We start from the raw sequence: 19,388 nt of genomic DNA on the forward strand, positions 1-19,388 counted from the left end.
CCCATCAGCTCTAGTGAGCAATTCGTTAAACTGCTATAGTTACCACTCTATTACAATGAAACTGCATCATTAAATTGAGCTTATTTATTTCAATTAAATTTGTCCCAAAAAGTAACAAGAACCAATTGGGATTAAGACTCTCCCAATAAAGACAACCCTAGATTTAGAAGTTGTTGGACTGTGTTTGGCTTTTAAACTGTTTTATATCTACCTTCCAAACAATAGGTTGCGTTTCGTTAAATGACTGTAGCCTAATTACGAATGTATTTGAATAAAAAATCACATCACAAAATTTAGTTTGTTCCTTTTAGTTCACTCTGTCTCAACTAAAAATGACAAGACCCGATTGAAAAGTTATCATATTTGTGCTGTATTTTTGAATTATCTTCCTACTATATTACAAACGCGTGTGAGCCAAAACATTGGCAAACAAAAATTCTAAACGCGTTTTGAAAAAAAAAATGTTGCGTGAGGAAAAACCTCCATTTGAAGCTAATTCAGGAATGGTGGCATTATTTCGATGAACCTTAAGGCCGTACGATACCTTAAAGAATCCCCCTATCTCTTCCATTATAAACTTTTGTAGTTTGTATGGCCTAACTGTTTAGAATTAATCAAGCGGTCTTGCCATAACAAGTAGAGCTCGGCAGAGCCGGAGTTAGATTTTTTCTCAGGTGGGAGGACAATGTAGACTCTGCCGCCCTCTGCGGCAACATCAATACTGTAAATATTACAATTTTTGCCCAAAAATATTACAATTTAAGCTTGTTTTGTCGCCTCCGGCCGTTCCGCCTGGGCGCTTGCCTTCTTTAGCTTTCCTTCCCCTAGATCCGGCCCTGGAGCTTGGACAAGAAATCGGAGTCACCATAGCCGAAAATCCTATATAGGAGAATTACAGTCCCAGATTTTGAGCAACACAGAAATTTTTTCACATAGAAAGCACTGATGTGTCTAAATTATTTTACAATCAAAGCCTTTCCCAAAAGTGTCAGATTTAAATTTAGAGGTCGCTACATATGCGTCAAATTCTTATAATTGTTCTTAACTAAATTCTAACTTAACAATCCTTTAAGCGATTGAATTGCGAATTGAATTCGAAAGTGAATACAGCAGGTAAATTTTTGGTCAAAACGATTCTCAAAATATATATTTCAACATATTTTATTTGAATAGAACCTAAAAATAGTCTACCTCCAAACATGGCACTCAAAAATTGGGCTCATTGGATCCGGACTGCGCATAGATCCCTGTTTTCAAACATTTAATATCTGGGTAGGGCCAGGGTTGCCACATGTAGCACTATATTGCTAATTGTAGAACTACTTTTGGCCTATGTAACACCCAAGGGCGTATCCAGGCGGAGTTAGGGGTTTTTAACCCCCCCCCCCCGAAATGTCTGTCCGACTTGTAAAAACATAATAAAAATGAATGTAAACAAATTTTTGATGCCGTTATAAGTTTGTTCTTGTATCCCCCCCCCCCAAAAAAAAAAAAAATACACGATATAACAACAGAAAAATACCTCATAAAATTTTGCTTGTGCCTTTCAATTAAACCTGTCCAAATGTGACAGGATTGAACTGAAAATTAAACCTGTCTTAAAAGTGGAACGTCTATATTTAGAAGTTATTGCAAATGAGTTATATTTTGACTAAATTGCAAACGTCAGTGAGCGTTCTATTAGGCCATTGTGATTTTATTTTTGTAACTTATTCATTTAGTTAGATCAATCTCAACTAAGTCTGTTCCATAATTGACAGGTCTCAATTGATAAGACTTTGTATTTGAACTATCTTCAATTTATATTGCAAACATTTCACTAAGTAGCTCTTCACTAAGTAGCTATAATGGTAACTTTATTATGATCAAAACTACTTCACAAAATCAAGCTTGTTCTATTTCGACAAGAACTCCAGCGCAATCTTTTGGGTGTAAAAACATAACGGGTTTTCCATGAGCACCAATTCTTGTGTTTTCGCTTAAACATCGAATTTTCTTTTCTTTGATACTCTTCACTGCTTCATCTATGTTATCAACTTCAATACAGATATGATGAAGACCGCCATTTTTGTTTTTGTCCAAGTAGTTCTGCAAAGGAAAAAGAATAATAGCAGGGAATTAACTTGGAGTTGGGAGTAGTTTACAATAAAAAAGGGGCGTTAGTTAGGCGGGGGGTTGGATTTAGCCTCTAAAATTAAAAAAAAACAGCTTTTTGGTATTCTCATTGAAAATGCCTTTTGAAGGATTCTTATTGAAAAAAAAAAACTGTCCCCTTAGATTTGTCCTCCCTAATGTCCCCCCTAAATTCTCGTGAATTGTTATCACCGAGTTAAGACTATTTAAACTGAGGTTTTCCGAGAAGCAAAACACAAGAAGTTTTTTTAAGAAGTGGCACCAGATTCAACTTTTGAGATTTAATATTATCGCAAACAAATAAACGTTCAAATTAGGATAAATTCATTTATTTCGATATTAAAAGCAGGTACAAAAGTCTAGATATTTCGATCACACATACAGTGATCGTCATCAGTAGAATTACTAAAGTAATAAAATTGAAACTAATATATTTATACAAAACAAAATAATTAACTTTCGGGTCATTCACAAAATAATGAACTTCCGGGTTATTCACTAGATCATTTTTTCGGAGAGAGTTCAATGACAAAGCTCATTCAAAGTCTTGATGTCAATCTTCTTCTCTTATCTTGCCTAAATGTGAAATTAATTTCTAATTTATTTATTAATTTCTAAGTCTTATATATGGGGAAATGAGACCAACCAACTCAATATTTAGTTTGCAACTAGAAGACATGGAACACTTTACCACCTTCACTAAAAATTTATTTTACAGTTAAATAAGATTAAAGAAGAAAATTTATATCCAGATTTTGAATGAACTTTGTCATTGGACTCTGTCCGAAAAAAAATCTAGTGAATAGCCCGGAAGTTCATTATTTTGTGACTAACCTTAAAGTTAATTAGTTTGTTTTATATAAATATGTTAATTTCAATTTTAAACTTTAATATTTCTAGTGATGAGGATCGCTGCATATGTGATAAAAATATCTAGACTTTTGTACCTGTTTTCACTGTCTAAATAAATGAATTTATTTCCATTTGACCAACTATTTGCTCGTCATAGAAAGGTAGTGTGGTCTGAGAAAAGGATACCTAATTTAAGGTGTTATGTCGAAAATAATAATATGATTGCGTAACCAGTTGACCAAGCAGCAAAAAAGAGCGATCTCACCCCAGCGCTACTATAATTCAACCCAAATTGAAAACTAGACATATCTTTCGTAAACCCTCAAATCCCGAGAAGGAATAATCTTCAAAAGACATTTTTTCATTCAAACGATAGGCTACAATAAAGACAATTCTGCTATCAAAGAGTTACATGTCCCAGCTATGTATGTGCGAGAAAAGCAGGAACACAGAAGTCTCTAAATATCTTGAGAACTGAAAAAGATAAGAGGAGACATATTGCACCAATCTAAACATATTTTTAGTTTGAAGGTATAATACACAAAATTCAGCTTTACAAAAATGTTACTTAACATCTTTTGGAATGTCGCAATTGATTTCTGGTTGACTAATTTATTATATGCAAGGCTTCGTCCCAATCTTAACTCTAAGTTACTCTAGTTAAATCTGTTATGAACAGGGTCATGTCCGGGAGGGGGGGGCTGTTATTAGGTTTGACAATCCCCTCCAAAGCATTCCTCCAACTCGTAAATCGATCACAAAAATACATATAAAGACATATTTCTCCCAAAAACCAAACAAAATCACAACTCGTAAAATGGTTTTAAAATATATGTCTAACCCCTAAATTTATATTGTGTGCATGATTCAAATGTTGAATGGGTTCAATGGGTCTTTTAAAATACAAATGGAAAATTGGAAATCCCGTGCAGGACTCTGATATACAACAAGGACATTATCATCATTCAAATTTTATCATCCATTCGTTTCTGTTTTTCAACAAGAAGACGGAGGCTTCCTCCGTCTCTTAAGGCTCTTTATTTTCCCCGAAGCATTAAGCTGACAAAAATAATTCCAATAAAATTTTCCTGTCCGTCAGCAAAACCTGAATTCAGATTATTTCTCTCTTTTTGCCTTTTTTTTCCTATTTTTTTCTCAATTTTATTGTCATTAGAAAAACCATCACCAAATGAGAATTGGACTCTATCGATCTCGGGCAAAATTTTTAAATCTCGGTTTCTTTTCCAGTTTTTTTTTCACTCTTTCAGTTCTGTTTACTTTTACAGAAGAAATACAGGGATCGCCATCAAATGGCAACTGAATTTCCAAATTAGGTTTTTCTTATTGGACTCTATTTTCTCTTATATTTACTATTATCAAATTAATAAGATATAATTATTATTAATAAAATTTATTAATACGATAAAAAAAATCGTATAATTCAATACTGGCCTCATATTTGTATTCAACAGCCTCAGAAATGCTCAAATACTACACTGTAGAATTCAGGCCTTATTTGTGAATATGTGCGGAATGTATCAGGGTTTTCGGCCTCTGTGTTACAACATTAGTATCGTATTTGTGATCAACAGGCTTGGATACCCTTAAACACAATATTGGTAGAAACAATAATTTGGTATGCATCAATAAAAAACGTGGGGGTCGGGCAATCTCAAGAATCCTTTTAACCAACTCTGATGGAAATCAAAATTAACAATGTGGCATACTAAGTGTGTATGATTATGACAGTCTGGAGAACTGTTAATAGTCATATGTTTTCTTATCATTTTTTTATCATAACCATGTTAATGATAAAGATTGTGTGGAAGGGTAATTTGAAGGGGTTATTTGGAAAAATCTGATCAAAGGTGGTACTGTGAATATTCGATCTGATACCATGTGGGGCCACAAAAAAGGATAGGGACCTTCAAATCTATTTTGTCACTTAAAATGGCACTCGATATCAGAATGTGCAATATAAATAGCCCTCTCCCAGCTTTCCGAGGCCGTGGAAAAATTAAAGAGAAATTAGATTAAAAAAACAGGAGACATGATTTGAAAGATATCATATCATTGAGAATTAAATATAAAAAAAAGCAAGTTTTTTCCACTGAAAGTGAGGAGCAACATTAAAACTTAAAACGAACAAAAATTATTACGTATATAATGCCCCCCCCCCCTAGTCAATAGCTCGCTCTTTACGCTAAAGTTCGAATTTTGTTCCAATTCTTTAAGGATGACTCCTGAATCACAAAGGCCGTTTAATTAGAATAGATAGCTCTTTTGAAAGTACTAAAAAGAACTTTAGCGTAAAGAGCGAAGTGTTGACTAGGGTACGAACCCTTTTATATACGTAATAATTTCGGTTCATTTTAAGTTTTAATGTTGCTCCTTGCTTTCAGTGGAAAAAAACTTGTTTTTTTTTACCTAAATTCTGATCTTCTTTTAAAATAATGCTGGGAGATCCAGCGCCCCCTTCATAGAAATATCCCTTTCCCCATGAAAATATCCTCTATAGAAATATCCTCCCACGTAACCCCCTCTTCCGACCCCTCCCCCCTCCCACCAGAAAAAATTCCTCCTGAAAACGTCTGCATACTTCCAGGTTACCAATACTATATGTAAACAATGGGCAAATTTCAAAACTCGCAGCCCTTTCTCTGGGGCTGTGAAGGATTAAGTCATCCTTAAAGACATATTTACTACATTATCGACTATTTCGAACAAAATAGCTAGATCAAAATTTTGATCTGGTGACTTTGGGAAAAATGAGCGTGGGAGGGGGCCTAGTTTCCCTACAATTTTTTGGTCACTTAAAAAGGGCACTAGAACTTTTAATTTCCGCTCAAGCCCTCTCGTGATATTCTAGGACCACTGGATCGATACGATCACCCCTGGGAAAAAAACAACAAAAGACACAAATAAACACGCATCCGTGATGTTTCTTCTGGTAAAAAATACAAAATTTTTGCAGATAGGAGCTTGAAACCTCTTCAGTAGGGTTTTCTGGTACGCTGAATCTGATGGTTTGATTTTCATTAAGATTCTATAACTTTGAAAAGGTGTGTCCCCCTTTTTTTCGAAAATAAGGCAATTTTTTTCAGGCTCGAAACGTTTGATAGGTAAAATTAAACTTAATAGAACTTATATATTTGAAATCAGCATAAAAATCTGATTCTTTTGATGTATCCACTGTTATCATATTCCGTTTTTTAGAGCTTCGGTTACTATTGAGCCGGGTCGCCCTTTCCTTTGTTACTCTCTTCAAACCCTGATTATCAAACCACTATATCTTCATTTTCAATATCATCAACAATGGCAATGCAAAGCTATTTAAAATAATGGTAGTAATGCTTGTTTTCTTTTCTTCTTACTATTGTAATGTTAATTTTTTGAACCTTGTCCAGGAAACAGTTCGTCAAAAAAAAAAAAAAATACAGAGAGACATTAAAACCTAAACAAAAAAAATGAAGTTATATAATAAATTAAACCCAAAACGAGCACAGATAATAATTCGAAATTAAAACGGACAGAAAGTACCATAGAATAAGTGTGGGGCTACCATCCTTGAAACACTTTTCAACTGAGCCTTTGTGTAACTGAACAATCGGGCAACTGAACCCTCATGCAATTCAGCCCCTGTGTAACTGAACTGTAGTTCAACCGAACCCCATGCAAATGAACCCTCGTGTAGCTCAACCCCCATTTAACTGTACGCTAAAGACGGGTTTCATTTCCTGGTTAATCTTGTGTGGAATGACCCAAACAAAATGTTTTATGCAACTTCAAAGGTCAAAATGAAAGAGCGTAGGTCAACGGGTGTAAGATCAGAGTTCCCACTTGTCCATTGGCAAATTCTTACCCAAGCATCTAATGAAAAGCTCATGGTTTGAAATACCCCCCCCCCCCAAAAAAAAAGAGAAAGAAACAAATTATCGACCACAATTTTAGTGACAGACCCATCACTGAAAGAGTTTTTCAATTTAGAAAAATTCTGGGGTTACCCAAAAGGCAATTAATATTAGTTAAAAACTGTGATCAAAGCAAGGAACAAATTTTGAGCTTCTAGTGAGTGATAGTTCATACTTATTCTTAGGCTTTGGGTTGAGTTAAATCAAACAGGGCTTGATTTAAAAGGGGGTTCAGTTGAACGAAGGTTCAGCTAAATGGCATTGAGTAGCACCGGGATTTAATTGAACGAAGATTCGGTTATATGGGATTCAGTTGCACGTGAGTTGAGTCTTACGGGGTCCTGTTAAATAGGGGTTCAGTTGCACGAGGGCCCAGTTGCATATTGGTTCAGTTGCACTAGGATTCACTTAAATGGGGTTGAGTTCCACGTGGATTGACTTACATGGGGTTAAGGTGCAAGGGGGTTCAGTTGCACAGAGGTTCAGTTAAACAGGGGTTTAGGCACACCTGGGGTCGTATCCACGGGGGTTCATTTACACGAGCGTTCAGTTACACGCACACCCTTTAACAGCTTTTTTCATTTATGTATTACTGCAAACAAAGTACATTGTTAAAAGAAAATTTCGTTTTACATTGCAACATTGTAAATTAATCAAATTTCCAAGAGTTTTATTTCCTATGCGTTCTTACATTTTAAACAACCAATCTAATTTCATTAGTCTAATATGCAGTAAATTGTCACCAATAATTTCTGCCCTTTAAATGCACAATAAATATAATCAAATATAGTAAATATAATATAAATTAAACAGATAAACATAAATGAATAATAAATAGAAACACATAAAATAAAAAAATAAAAAATCAGTATAAATAAAGAAATATAAACAGAAAATAAATATAATAGAACAAACAACAAATCCTTTACCTTTCCAAAGCACAATTGGCTAATCATTATTTGATTTGTCAACTCAAAATATTTGTTTCAGCAAAATAAACAACTTAATCAGATTGATAGATTATTCAAATTTTATTTGATACAGTCTGCTCCAAAAATTAACAATATTTTTTTCTTTTTTACTTTGAGTTAGGTGTCAATTTTTTCATATTAATTAGAATCAATAGGAAAAGTATGACAGAAACGATGTCATTTTTAAATATTGAAACTAAACTGAAAGTCAAAAATAAGATTTATTGTAAGAATTTTTATTTTCTGTAGATTTTATTAGCATTGTGATTTTTTATGCTATGACACATTAACACATTTTGTTTTTGGTAACGTGTCATTTTCTGAAATTTATGCATCGTTTCTGTTAAATACATAACCTTTTCAGTATAGTACAAACAATATGTTTTATTAACCGTTCATAGTAATTGTGTTTGTAATTTAAACTGCTTTACTATTGTTTTAAGCTTAAACTTTATTTTTGCTCGTTTTAGGATTAATACTACTCAACTTTTCTCAAAAACATTTCTTTGGAAAAAATATCTTTTAAATTAGTTCACACATTTTTTGTTTTTACTTTTTTTTCCAAAAGTTTTCTTGGAAAAACGTCTTTAAAATTAATTTATGCTTGTTGTTTAATTGACATACTTTTATTATATGTTAAATAAAGGAATTTCGTCTTAATATTTTCTTTCATAATCGATTAATAATACAATTTTTTCAGTTGAAAAAAAAAATGTTTTTCTTCCTTCAGGTTCTTTTGGCTTAATAAAAATGGCCTTTAAGTTGCAGGCAATCAGAGAAAACAGAAAAGTTAGGCCAAATTTTCAGTCAGCTCAAGCCAAAAGATTCATAACATAAAAAGCGAATAATTTCAATCTTTTGATAGCAAGTTCTAAGCCAATTAGAAAAAAATTGCGTTAATTTTTGGACATGAAAAAAAATCATTTGTGACGTTTGTGAAAAAAATTTTTTAGGCCTATTTTTGGTTAAACCATTTTTTTTCTTCTTCTTTTCTGGACATTCAGGCATTCTTGGCCCAAGGACTTACAGAAAAAAGTCTAAGGTAAATTTGAATAAAATTATTTCCTAGCCCGTTTCTGAGGAGTATGTGCCCCTCAACCTTTTCCCTTTGCTCAGGGAATTATAGAAGTAAGTCTGGAACTGATTAGAGAAAAATGGCGTTTGACCTATTTCTAGGCACCTCAACATCCTTCTCCCATCCCACAAATATTCCACAATTTTAACGTCCACAAATCTTAAGATTTAAAGCTAAGATCCTTTGGTGCCCAAATTTTGACCTACAAATTTATCTGTGAACAATGAACACTTTACCTAGTTGAGGAACTTGAGGGAATTATTTAGAATTCCTACTATGCTGAGCAAAATGGCTATCTCAAAATGAATATCCTACACCAGAGGGGGTGCATGGGTACCTGTCTGCAATAAGAACACGGAAGGAAGACTAGTTGTCCTCCAGTAGCTTTCAGTCCTTAAAATAGACACTAGAACTACCAATTTCTGATTGAACTGGCCCTCTCCTAAAACCAGCCTTAATAAAAAAAAAAATTAATAGATGTTAAACATATTGCTCTTTACTAAGTCAATGAATATAATCAACTTTAATGTGTGGACTATGATGATGCCTACATGACAACATTTGTAATTATCAAACAACTGTATAGAAAAAAGGAATTAACCTGAATTGGATTCTTGACACCAAGGGGATAAAGTAACTCCAATTTTGTATTTCCAAGATTCACAAAAACAGTTGTCACTCCATGTTCTGGTAGATCAACAGGTTCACTTACCTCTGCCTTGAGTATATCTCTATAATAAAAATTATTGTATATTCTACTTTCATCTTTTGTGTAGTAGTAATTACATATATTTGGTTTGATTGTTTTAGGTAATTTTTCAAAGACCACAGTGCCTTTCTATGATGAACAAAGGAAAGTTCAAAAAGGAATAACTACAATTTTTTGTCTTCAAAAAAAAACCTGCATTGTATATATGGGGATGATGTGACCAAAAAAGTGTATAACTGTAAATTCAGCAAAACTTCTTTTGTAATTGGGAGAAGAAGAAGAAGATTGTGCCTCTTTAATAAAAATTCAACTTGCATTTAGGCAAAATTACAGGAGAAAAGTTTATAACTCAAGACTTTTAATGAACTCTGTTAACAAGCCTTTTGAGACAAGTCTAGCCAATGAACTGAAAACTATATGACATAGAAGTAATTATTTTGTTCTGTATAAGATTAAAATATCCAGAGCTTTTTGTATTTGTTTTCACTGTTTAATAGAAAAACTTATTCTTTTTTTATTTTAAATTTTCTACATTTTTTATGTGGTTAAATGTAAAGTGAGATATAATGCAGTGGCACAGGCTCAAAGCCTCAAAGCTTAACCTCAAAGCAACTAGAAACAACAACTTAAATAAGAGCATGGTACATTTATCAACAATAACAGGACATTGAATCCTATGGATGTGCATGGTTTTATTTCACACTAAAAACACAGTTCACTATGCATAGTTTAGAAGTTGCATTTTATAAAAAAAAAAATGCATCATAATAAGAAAAAAAGATTCCATTCTTCAAAAAAAAAAAAAATTTAATACAAATATTAGAAACATGTTCTTGACACATTGAGTGGCATAATTTTGTGAAAATCCTGGGGAAGGGAGGGGGGGCAAGTTGGAGCCAATTTTCCAAAATCAAGTGAAAATGAATTATACAGTCTTATCTTAATTTTGACAAGATATTTTGCAGAAACTAAATTTCAGTGGGGAGGGGGGGGGGCGGTAAACTGAGGTCTGGGGGGAGCAAACATGGGTCTGGAGGGGGGCAGTTACCCCCTGTCCCATAGCAAATTATGCTCCTGAACAAATTCAAGAGTATATTGCCTCAAATTACATGACTTTAAGTAAGAAGAACAACAGACTTATGAACACCCTCAATTACTTTCAATTATTACTGTATCATTAAAAATGAGTAGATTCTCCTTAATTTCCCTGTGTATTTAGTTACTTTTGGGGTGTTGACAAATTTTTTCCCCTCCACAAAACTTCTGTATGTGTGTATGATGTTAATTAGCAGAGCCTATATGTTTCTTCAAAAGTAACTTTAGTGTCTATTTTAGAGGTAATAAATACAAAACTAAAAAAAATAGAGTTAAGTATTATTCTACTGATATTTGGAGTTTAAAAACTTGAAATTTCAAAACTAGGGTATGATTTTAACAAAAAAAAGCAGGTCTACATAAAAATCAGTCTTATATAGAAACAGAAATAGTCAGTTTGGGGTTGAACTTAAAGCAACATATGCAATGTTTTTTTTATATACCATGGTCTTCATATGCATAAAATTTATAATTTAGACAGGATTTACCTCACTCATAAAAAGAAGCAAGTAACTATTATTTATGTAAGAACATTGGTTTATCTTCCATCAGATATTTCTATGAATAAGTTCAGATATGTTAGATACTGAATATTATTTTAGATGGTTTATGAATATGGATAGAAAGGGAAGTAAACACAATAATGCAGTTAATGAAAACATGCTGAGTATTACCACTAAGAACTGACCACAGCACCAAGCTGCCAGGGGCCAACACATCTACATTCTTTTCCATCCCAATTTATTTAAAACCCCCCTTTTTATACCCTTCCTAGAAGTTCTAACTTCCCATAAATATTTCCTTAAAACCTCCTCCCACCCAATTTGAGGACAACATGCTTTTCATTTAGTCCTAGTTGATTGGTCAAAAGGAATATCTTTGGCAATCTGTCATGTTTCATCTGCAGAATTTTCCCTAGCTATCTCAACCTTTCTCTCATCACAGGCCCAGGAAGTGGGATAAAACCACAGTTTTTATACAGCTTTTGGTACTTATATCTTATACCCACAACACTCAAGTTCTTGGTCTGACAGAACTGGTTTCTTTCTGTATATCTACTTGGTGATAATCAGCTTTGCATGAAAGAAAGTATATACACAACAATTTATGTATATTTTAATTAAATATTTTAGTTGGTATTTTGGTTATGCTAGAAAACCATTTAATATAATGCATTCTGGTGAGTTTGATTTCCATAATTCTTGGTTGTAGTTTCCATAATTTTGTTATTAAGTATTTTATTTTAGGTGTGCCTTTTTTATGCTCATTACAAACATAATAATCATTTTATTCAGAGATGAATTTTACCCCCACCCCTATATATAACAATTTAGGGTATATATTTGCACATGAGTGGGGTGGGGGCAAAGTTTAAACTTACCTCTCATTTGCATCAGAAATAAACTTTACCCCCACACCCCTAATGTACAAATGTATACCCTGAATTGATGTATATAGGGGTGGGGTTAAAATTCATTTCTGACAAAAATGATTGTTATATTTGTAATGAGCACAAAAAAGGCATTAAGTGGTATGTTTACTTCATTTGTAAGTCCATAATCTGAACTGCAGAAAATTTACCAAGAATTCAGTAAATTTTTTGTTATTCATATTATTGACTTATGAATAAAGTAAACATACCACTTGATGCCTTTCTTTATGCTCTTTCTAAATATAATAATCATTTTTGTTGGAAATGAATTTTACCCCCATCCCTATATATACCAATTCAGGGTATTTATTTGCAAACTAGGGGGTGGGGGTAAATTTCATTTCTGATATAAATGGGAGGTATGTTTAAAATTTCCCCCCATACCCCTAATGTGTAAATATATACCCTAATTTGGTATATATAGGGGTAGGGGGTAAAATTCATTTCTGACAAAATGATTGTTATATTTGGAAAGAGCATAAAAAAGGAACTGAGTGGTACGTTTACTTTATTCATAAGTCAATAATATGAATAACAAAAAATTTACCAAGAATTCTATAAATATGAGCTTGGTTTAGCCTAAGACACCCTACCTGTATAACATGGTGGTAGCCTTTAAGTCTGGTGTGGCAATAGCAACATGGTTAAGTTTCCCAAGATTCCATAGAGCCTCTGGAACTGCAGAATTACTGAAATTGGTGCAAAATTTTGAAGAAGCTAAAAAACTCAATTTTGGTAGATGAGTCTTTCCAATTAACTTGAAAATGCTGAATGACATCATTTTAACTGAAGTAGACTTATAGCAAAATTTACTGATAGCTTATTGAATTCTCTCAGGATCGAAATTAGAACCTTCAGAGAGTAGCTCCTGTTTAGCTTTTCTTTCTTGTTCGTCTTTGTAAGGCTTTATTACAGTAAAATATCTATACACCCTTATGCCATATAAGTAGAAACCATAAGCTGTAAGTCCAACACAGGCCCAGACAAATCCTTTATGAAGGTTGTTTAACGCCAAATTGGTTTTGGCAGATTTTTTCAACATTGAAATTCTGAGCAGTAAACCATAAATTTGTTATAGCCCAGGTAATTTTTTTCAGAAAATATAAGTAAAAATTTAAATTTACAAGCACTGTTGACAAACTTACAAGCTGGAAATTACGACAAACTTGGAAGTTATTTATACCTCTTGGAAAGAAGAAAAAGCTCCGGTTTGGTCAAATCTGATTGGATTGAAAATTACTTTATTTTAGACCCTTAAAACTAAAATGATTGCAACAAATATTGTGACATTTGAAATAAATTGAACTAATAAGTTACTTTTAAAAAACAATTGAATCTTCAAAAACAGACTCAATAGCCATTCAAAAGCGCGTGAGAGAATAATGTAAAAGCCTAGCGGCAAATCATATACTTAAAAGTGCTTGATGCTACGAATTAAGGAATAACAAATTATGTATTTAAACGCATCGGTATTACTGAAATGAATTTTTGGAAGAACAAGTATACAAACAATTTTGAACATTTGTTTAAAATTAGGTATTATTTTCAATATTATAATCCATCGTTTAAACCAATTATAATGTAAAACCATACGTATTTTTTTAGAAAAATACTGTTATAATTCGTTGTTGAGTAAGGTAACTTTTAAAATTGGCACAGCCAGTTCAACTCCCGAAATTCCAAGAGACTTATAACATATATGCATCTTCACACAGCGTTTCACCACAACAAAACCTAATATGTCTACAATCATCCATTAACATAATAATATAAACTTTATTAAGCCAGCTTGATGCTTTAGACATACATTAGAAAGTGTTTTCCGGTGGCTGCAGAACGGTGGAGAATTGTACTTTCCACCATATTTGCCTGAATTATTTGAAGGCAGTTGCCCTGACGAGTTTTGGCTTTTGCCACTCAAATCTCTGTGTAAAAGGTTTGCTCATGGATTGTTGTCCTAATGTGCACCTTACTTTCTCCAAAAGGAAAAAGCTACGTTCCAAGACAGAATTGCGGTCCAAGAAACGGGGAACAAAAATAATACATCCCTATTGATGCAAAGCTGCCAAACATAGCTATATCCAGTGCCGCTTATAAGATTGAATCTCATACCACCTTTCTTGAAGCAGCCGATGCACATCCCTCCCCCAACATACCAGTTCCTCCTCTTGAAATCCTGAGAAAATGGGAAGAACCAAAAATAGCCAGCATTCCGCCAATCCATGCAGTTAAGCAGCCAACGGTTTTAACATTTCGAAGAGATTAAGACTTATCCACCCTCCAAACCATGTTTTCCAAGTTTCCTAACTTGGAACCGATTCAGTGTGCTGACACGCAAATTCGAGACCACAGTGTAAAGTGCTTCATTCCTCCATATTCATTTCCAAAAATATTACTGTCAAATGTCTGGTCACTTATAACAAAATAAAAGAGATCGGATTATACTTGCAAAATGAACTTGTTGATATTGCTTGTATCTTTGAATCTTGCTCCACAACCGAGGAGTTAGTATTATTTTATAGAAAAGGCACCTTTTTTAAACAACACATGGTGGTGGTCTTGGTATTATTTATCGATCATCTATAAAAACAGAGTTCTCAATAACAACTATATACCAAATAAACGCGGTTCGAAGTCTCATGGTTGTGGTGCAGGCCTAAGAGGCTACCTAAGGAAATGGAGTTACTTGTGATATGTTTTGTTTACTATCTACCACGTGGCCCTTATCGTCGAGACCATTTGACATACTTATAGTATTATTTTGACAATTTACCATCCTTGTATCCTAATGCTGGTATCATAATGCGTGGTGACTTTGATGATTTTCTTAGCAACGTTACTATCTTATATATTACAATCCCCCAGTTACAGTACCTCCATTAAGAATGAGTCACCAACTGTGTGTTGCTGGCGTACCTACAGGGGCGAATCTCCAGCATTTTTATTAAGGGAGGGCAAGAGGGGTCTATATATGTCAAAGGGCATGTCATTTTTCAAATGACAGGGCAGGGCATAGTCAAAGGGCATGGGATATATAAATTTTTTTTCTCCACAATATAGGGGGGGGGGGGCAACTGCCCCCCTTGCCACCCCCAAACGACGCCCCTACGTACCTAATCAGTTTATTTTAAATAGACAAAAAAAGTGTGGTTTGTTGGACCTACACACCAGAGGTAATAAATTTTTACCGGAAATTGCTCTCAGACCGTGACTGGCGTGATATTCTCTCAATATCTGATGGTGACAAAATGGCAAGTTTATGCTGTAAGGATTTGTTTGAAAAATACTGTTAAATTTTTTCATATAAGAAAAACTTTGTGAAATCTAATGAAAAACCATGGACTACCTCAGATATTCGGGATCTGATAAACTGAAGAATGCATCACATTTAACTGGACCTGAAGAATAATTTAAAAGATTAAAAATGCAATTATGCATAAAATAAGATGTTTGCTTGAGCAGTATAGTTCCGAAATAATAAATAACAGAAATATAAACCGAAACCAAGGAAGTTTCATGATACAGTTCAAAACATTATCGGTAGATTAAAATTACCAAAGTGGAGATGAGAGATGATGATAGTGAACTACTGCTAACTACTGAGCTAATGATCTTGGTGCATCATTTTGCAGAATTCGTCCCATGACTAACAATATTACTACCAAATGACTCAGTCTCAAATATCCCTATCCAAGAGATTAGTTCAGTTGCTAGGAAATTGAAGACACTTGGTTTTCGTAAATCTAGTTACCCAAATGAGATGTCAATTAAATTAAGTAAAGAGCTTACTGATCTTTCATTTACTCCTTTAACATCGATTTCTAAACAATGTTTTATTGAAGGTGTTTCCCTATTATTTTTAAACAGGCGTATATCTCTCTAATTCCCATGGATGTTACTGATATGAGGCTGATTTCAAAAATACCGGCTCTTCCAAAAGTGTTTTATTTTTTAATGTTTATTTGAATACATTAAAGATACGATTGATTCACATCAATTTGGATTTATGGAGCTCATATTGATGAATTATTTGCTGACATAGTTAAGGCTTTTGACAGTTCTGACCGTAGTAAAGTAGAAGAGGAAGCAAAGGTTATGGGTACCCGTCCGTTTTTTGTACATATACTTGCTAGTTTTCATTTTAAAATATCTCAGTGTGTCCAACTACCTGATCATGAGCCACCTAGATTTTTAGAATTGTTTTTCTGTTTGCTACAAAGGACACAATTAGGCCCACTTTCATTTCTTATTGTTTTTATCCGTATTTCAACAACAATTCGTGAGCGCTTCAAATTTTATGATGACTTTACTGTCTTATCGCTACGACTAAGCTCTCTGCCTACAAAGCAGTCTGACTTTGACAAGAATTCTCAATAATCTAAAAGATGAATTAGCACAGGTAAAACTAATGGTCAAGTGAACTCAGAACTCTTCTATGACTTTTCCTTTCCTAAGGGTGGACAGCCACTCTTCTCATAATTCCCTACTGCCGACAGAGAAAACAGTTAAATTACTTGGAATAATTTGGACGACGATTTAAGGTGGGACTTGAACGTTCACTATCTGATTAATAAAGGCACCTCACTTTTACATTCATTTTCCAAGCTGAAGAGATTTGGTTTGCCAACTGAGGTCTTAAATTCTGCATTCTGCAGCTATGTTAGACTTTGTCTTCAGTATGCTTATCCAGCTTGGCATCCGTTGTTAACAAAAGGTCAATCAGATAGACTTGAGATGATACAAAAAAGAGGTGTGAAAATTATACTTGGACACAGCTACTTAACATATGATGTTGCACTGAACCAACTTAACTTCAATCCACTTGTTAGTCATAGACATAAGTCGAAATATCGATTTAAGCTAATATTTTTGAACTCCTCAACTCGTCGAAGTTTATTACTCGACCATAAAAGCTTTATTATTAAAGGACCAGACGATAAACTCCGACAAATCAAAAAAGATTTCCACAACTTATGACTTAACCAGCCTCTAGTATTGAGAGATATCGTAACTCATTTGTCCCTTATTTTATTTTAAATTTTAATAATACCACCTTAAGAACTATTTAATATTTAATGTTTGATACAGTTTACTTCATGGATATGCTTGTGGCTTTGTTTTTGAATGTATTTTTATGCTGAGCATAATTGACTTTAATGTATACATAACACACCTTTTATAAAGTATTTCATATCCATTTATATTTTTAATTGGCATAATCTGTATAATACAAGGTCGCTATAATAATCATGAACCGTGTGGTCTGACTCCTGACATACATAAATTTAATTCATGACTCATTTTAATCTCTTACCTTAAATTACCTTAAAACGCACTTGGCAGCGATAAGGACAAGTCCTATGAACCTTGTTCAATATCTTGACCTTGAAGCAGCATTTGCTGATTTAAGTTTTTGTGGTGCTGCTTATTTGTTTTTTGTTCTTAATCCTTGTTTTGCTTGTCCTGTTTTTACACTTGCATGCTCATGTTAGCTCCAGCTATGCTAGTGAATAGATATATTCTATTGTACTCTTAAAAACTGTTTTTACATGTTGTGCTGGATGGCTGTGCAATTGTTAGAAACAGAATTTGCTTTAGTTCCGCTTCAGGCTATTCGTTTACGATCCATGTCAAAAGGCAAGCTATGCCACCAGGCATGTGCGCTGTTTTGTGACATTTATTTATGTACGTGTTATAAATAAAAATATTCTACTCTACTCTACTCTAAACACTCTAGCTGAAATCACAGATTTTCGACTAATCAAAATGACTCTATCGAACTTATGGCTCGTTTACACATTGCGGAAATCCATGCGGAAATCCGTCCGTATCTGTTCGAACTGTGTCTAAAATAACGCTGCGTTTTAAGGCAAAGATTTCAAATTATTGCAACAGCATGACCTATGTTCTTACCCTATTCTGAAAGCTGTTGAACAATAGAGAGTCAAATGACATCGTTTTTGTTAGTTTTCTTATAGCCTTGGTGCGCAGGATCATAGAAGCTGGGTGTAGCCTTGAACCAAAGTTATAACATCGTGTATTTTTTGATAATCCATACTCATGATTTTATTCATTTAAAAATCTTGCCAAGATTCCGTCCTGATTTGATGATTTGACCAAAACGTTGCGGAAAGCTAGAGATTTTTTCTAGCACAAAAACGGACGGAATTTCCGCACGGATTGCTAATGGTTTGTTTACACATTGCGGAAATCCATGCGGAAATCCGTCCGTATCTGTTCGAACTATGGCTAAAGTAACGCTGCGTTTTAAGGCGAAGAATTCAAATTATTACAACAGCATGACCTATGTTCTTACCCTCTTCTGAAAACTGTTGAACAATAGAGAGCCAAATGACACCGTTTTTCTCAGTTTTCTTATAGCCTGGGTGCGCAGGATCATAGAAGCTGGGCGTAGCGTTGAACCAAAGTTATAAGATCGTGTAGTTTTTGATAATCCATGCTCATGATTTTATTCATTTAAAAATCTTGCCAAGATTCCGTCCTGATTTGACCAAAACGTTGGGGAAAGCTAGAGATTTTTTCTAGCACGAAAATGGACGGAATTTCCGCACGGATTGCTAAATCCGCATGAATTTCCACAATGTGTAAACGAACCATTAACTATCGGCGACAACCATCAGACGTTTTTAATAAGAAGATGTATGTTTTTTCCTTTTAATTTTGAACTGCTATACTGCTATACTCAAGCGCCTCAAGCTAACCCCTAATATTGACCAACTAACACAAAGGAGACACTCTTCAACTGATGATGCTGAATTGTTCAAAGCTGTCTTTAACTGCCTAAATATAGGTGGTTTCATCAATGATGTATAAAGCCTATTATTGAATAATAATAGTCTAATTTCTATATTTGATTTCCCAGGACACCCCTGACATAATCATACAATACGAAAAAGGTTAAATGGATTCATCCGAAGCCTATAATTGAAGAAGAAGAAGAAGAACTGCTGCTTTTTTACTACAGTCCTTATCAATACTTGGAAAAATTATTACAATGATAAAGGCAGGAATAAGACTGAAGCTTCTTCACAGCTACTGTAATGTGTAATGCACGGATATTTTTGGTTTCTCTGACCTTTCTCCAGCTGGTTAGTTTTTCTTTCTCATTAAAGATTTCTGTTAGGCCTATCCTATAGCCTAGAATGTAAAAATAAGGTAAAATTCTACTTTAGCTACTTTTGGCTATCTT

The 19,388-nt window shown here is 33.8% G+C and overlaps 3 protein-coding genes across 4 annotated transcripts in view; 1 reads left to right on the forward strand and 2 right to left on the reverse strand.

Annotated features, from left to right (window-relative positions):
* Nucleotides 1–1,839: 1,839 nt before the first annotated feature.
* LOC148952529 (methylmalonyl-CoA epimerase, mitochondrial-like) lies at nt 1,840–12,959 on the reverse strand. Its single transcript, XM_089089002.1, has 3 exons — nt 12,772–12,959; nt 9,544–9,673; nt 1,840–2,088 (listed from the first exon to the last, which is right to left on the reverse strand). Exons 1-3 carry the CDS (start codon nt 12,957–12,959, stop codon nt 1,885–1,887), a joined length of 522 nt encoding a protein of 173 aa, XP_088945128.1. The 3' UTR covers nt 1,840–1,884.
* A 39-nt stretch (nt 12,960–12,998) lies between these two features.
* On the reverse strand, nt 12,999–13,296 carry LOC148952530 (uncharacterized). The gene has a single exon (XM_089089004.1). The coding sequence runs from the start codon at nt 13,218–13,220 to the stop codon at nt 12,999–13,001; it is 222 nt and encodes a 73-aa protein (XP_088945130.1). The 5' UTR covers nt 13,221–13,296.
* A 5,850-nt stretch (nt 13,297–19,146) lies between these two features.
* Nucleotides 19,147–19,388, forward strand: part of NKAIN (Sodium/potassium-transporting ATPase subunit beta-1-interacting protein) — a 46,194-nt gene continuing 45,952 nt past the window's right edge. For both annotated transcript variants that reach the window (XM_089089005.1, XM_089089006.1), the window contains exon 1: nt 19,147–19,287. In XM_089089005.1, the coding sequence (XP_088945131.1) occupies nt 19,240–19,287 (48 nt within the window). In that variant the 5' untranslated portion in view covers nt 19,147–19,239. The remainder of the gene's footprint in view (nt 19,288–19,388) is intronic.

The sequence above is a fragment of the Artemia sp. Qi Xiang Cuo genome, chromosome 5 (genome assembly GCF_049724085.1).
Source record: "Artemia sp. Qi Xiang Cuo chromosome 5, ASM4972408v1, whole genome shotgun sequence".
Lineage (NCBI taxonomy): Eukaryota > Metazoa > Arthropoda > Branchiopoda > Anostraca > Artemiidae > Artemia > Artemia sp. Qi Xiang Cuo.

Excerpts from the sequence above, each read along its gene's own strand:
- LOC148952529 (XM_089089002.1), bottom strand. The coding sequence starts at position 12,959 with ATGATGTCATTCAGCATTTTCAAGTTAATTGGAAAGACTCATCTACCA. Across the intron at positions 9,674-12,771 it reads GCTACCACCATGTTATACAG|AGATATACTCAAGGCAGAGG; the intron begins GTAGGGTGTCTT and ends TTTTTATTATAG. Across the intron at positions 2,089-9,543 it reads GTGTCAAGAATCCAATTCAG|AACTACTTGGACAAAAACAA; the intron begins GTTAATTCCTTT and ends TTTCCTTTGCAG.
- LOC148952530 (XM_089089004.1), bottom strand. The coding sequence starts at position 13,220 with ATGTTGAAAAAATCTGCCAAAACCAATTTGGCGTTAAACAACCTTCAT.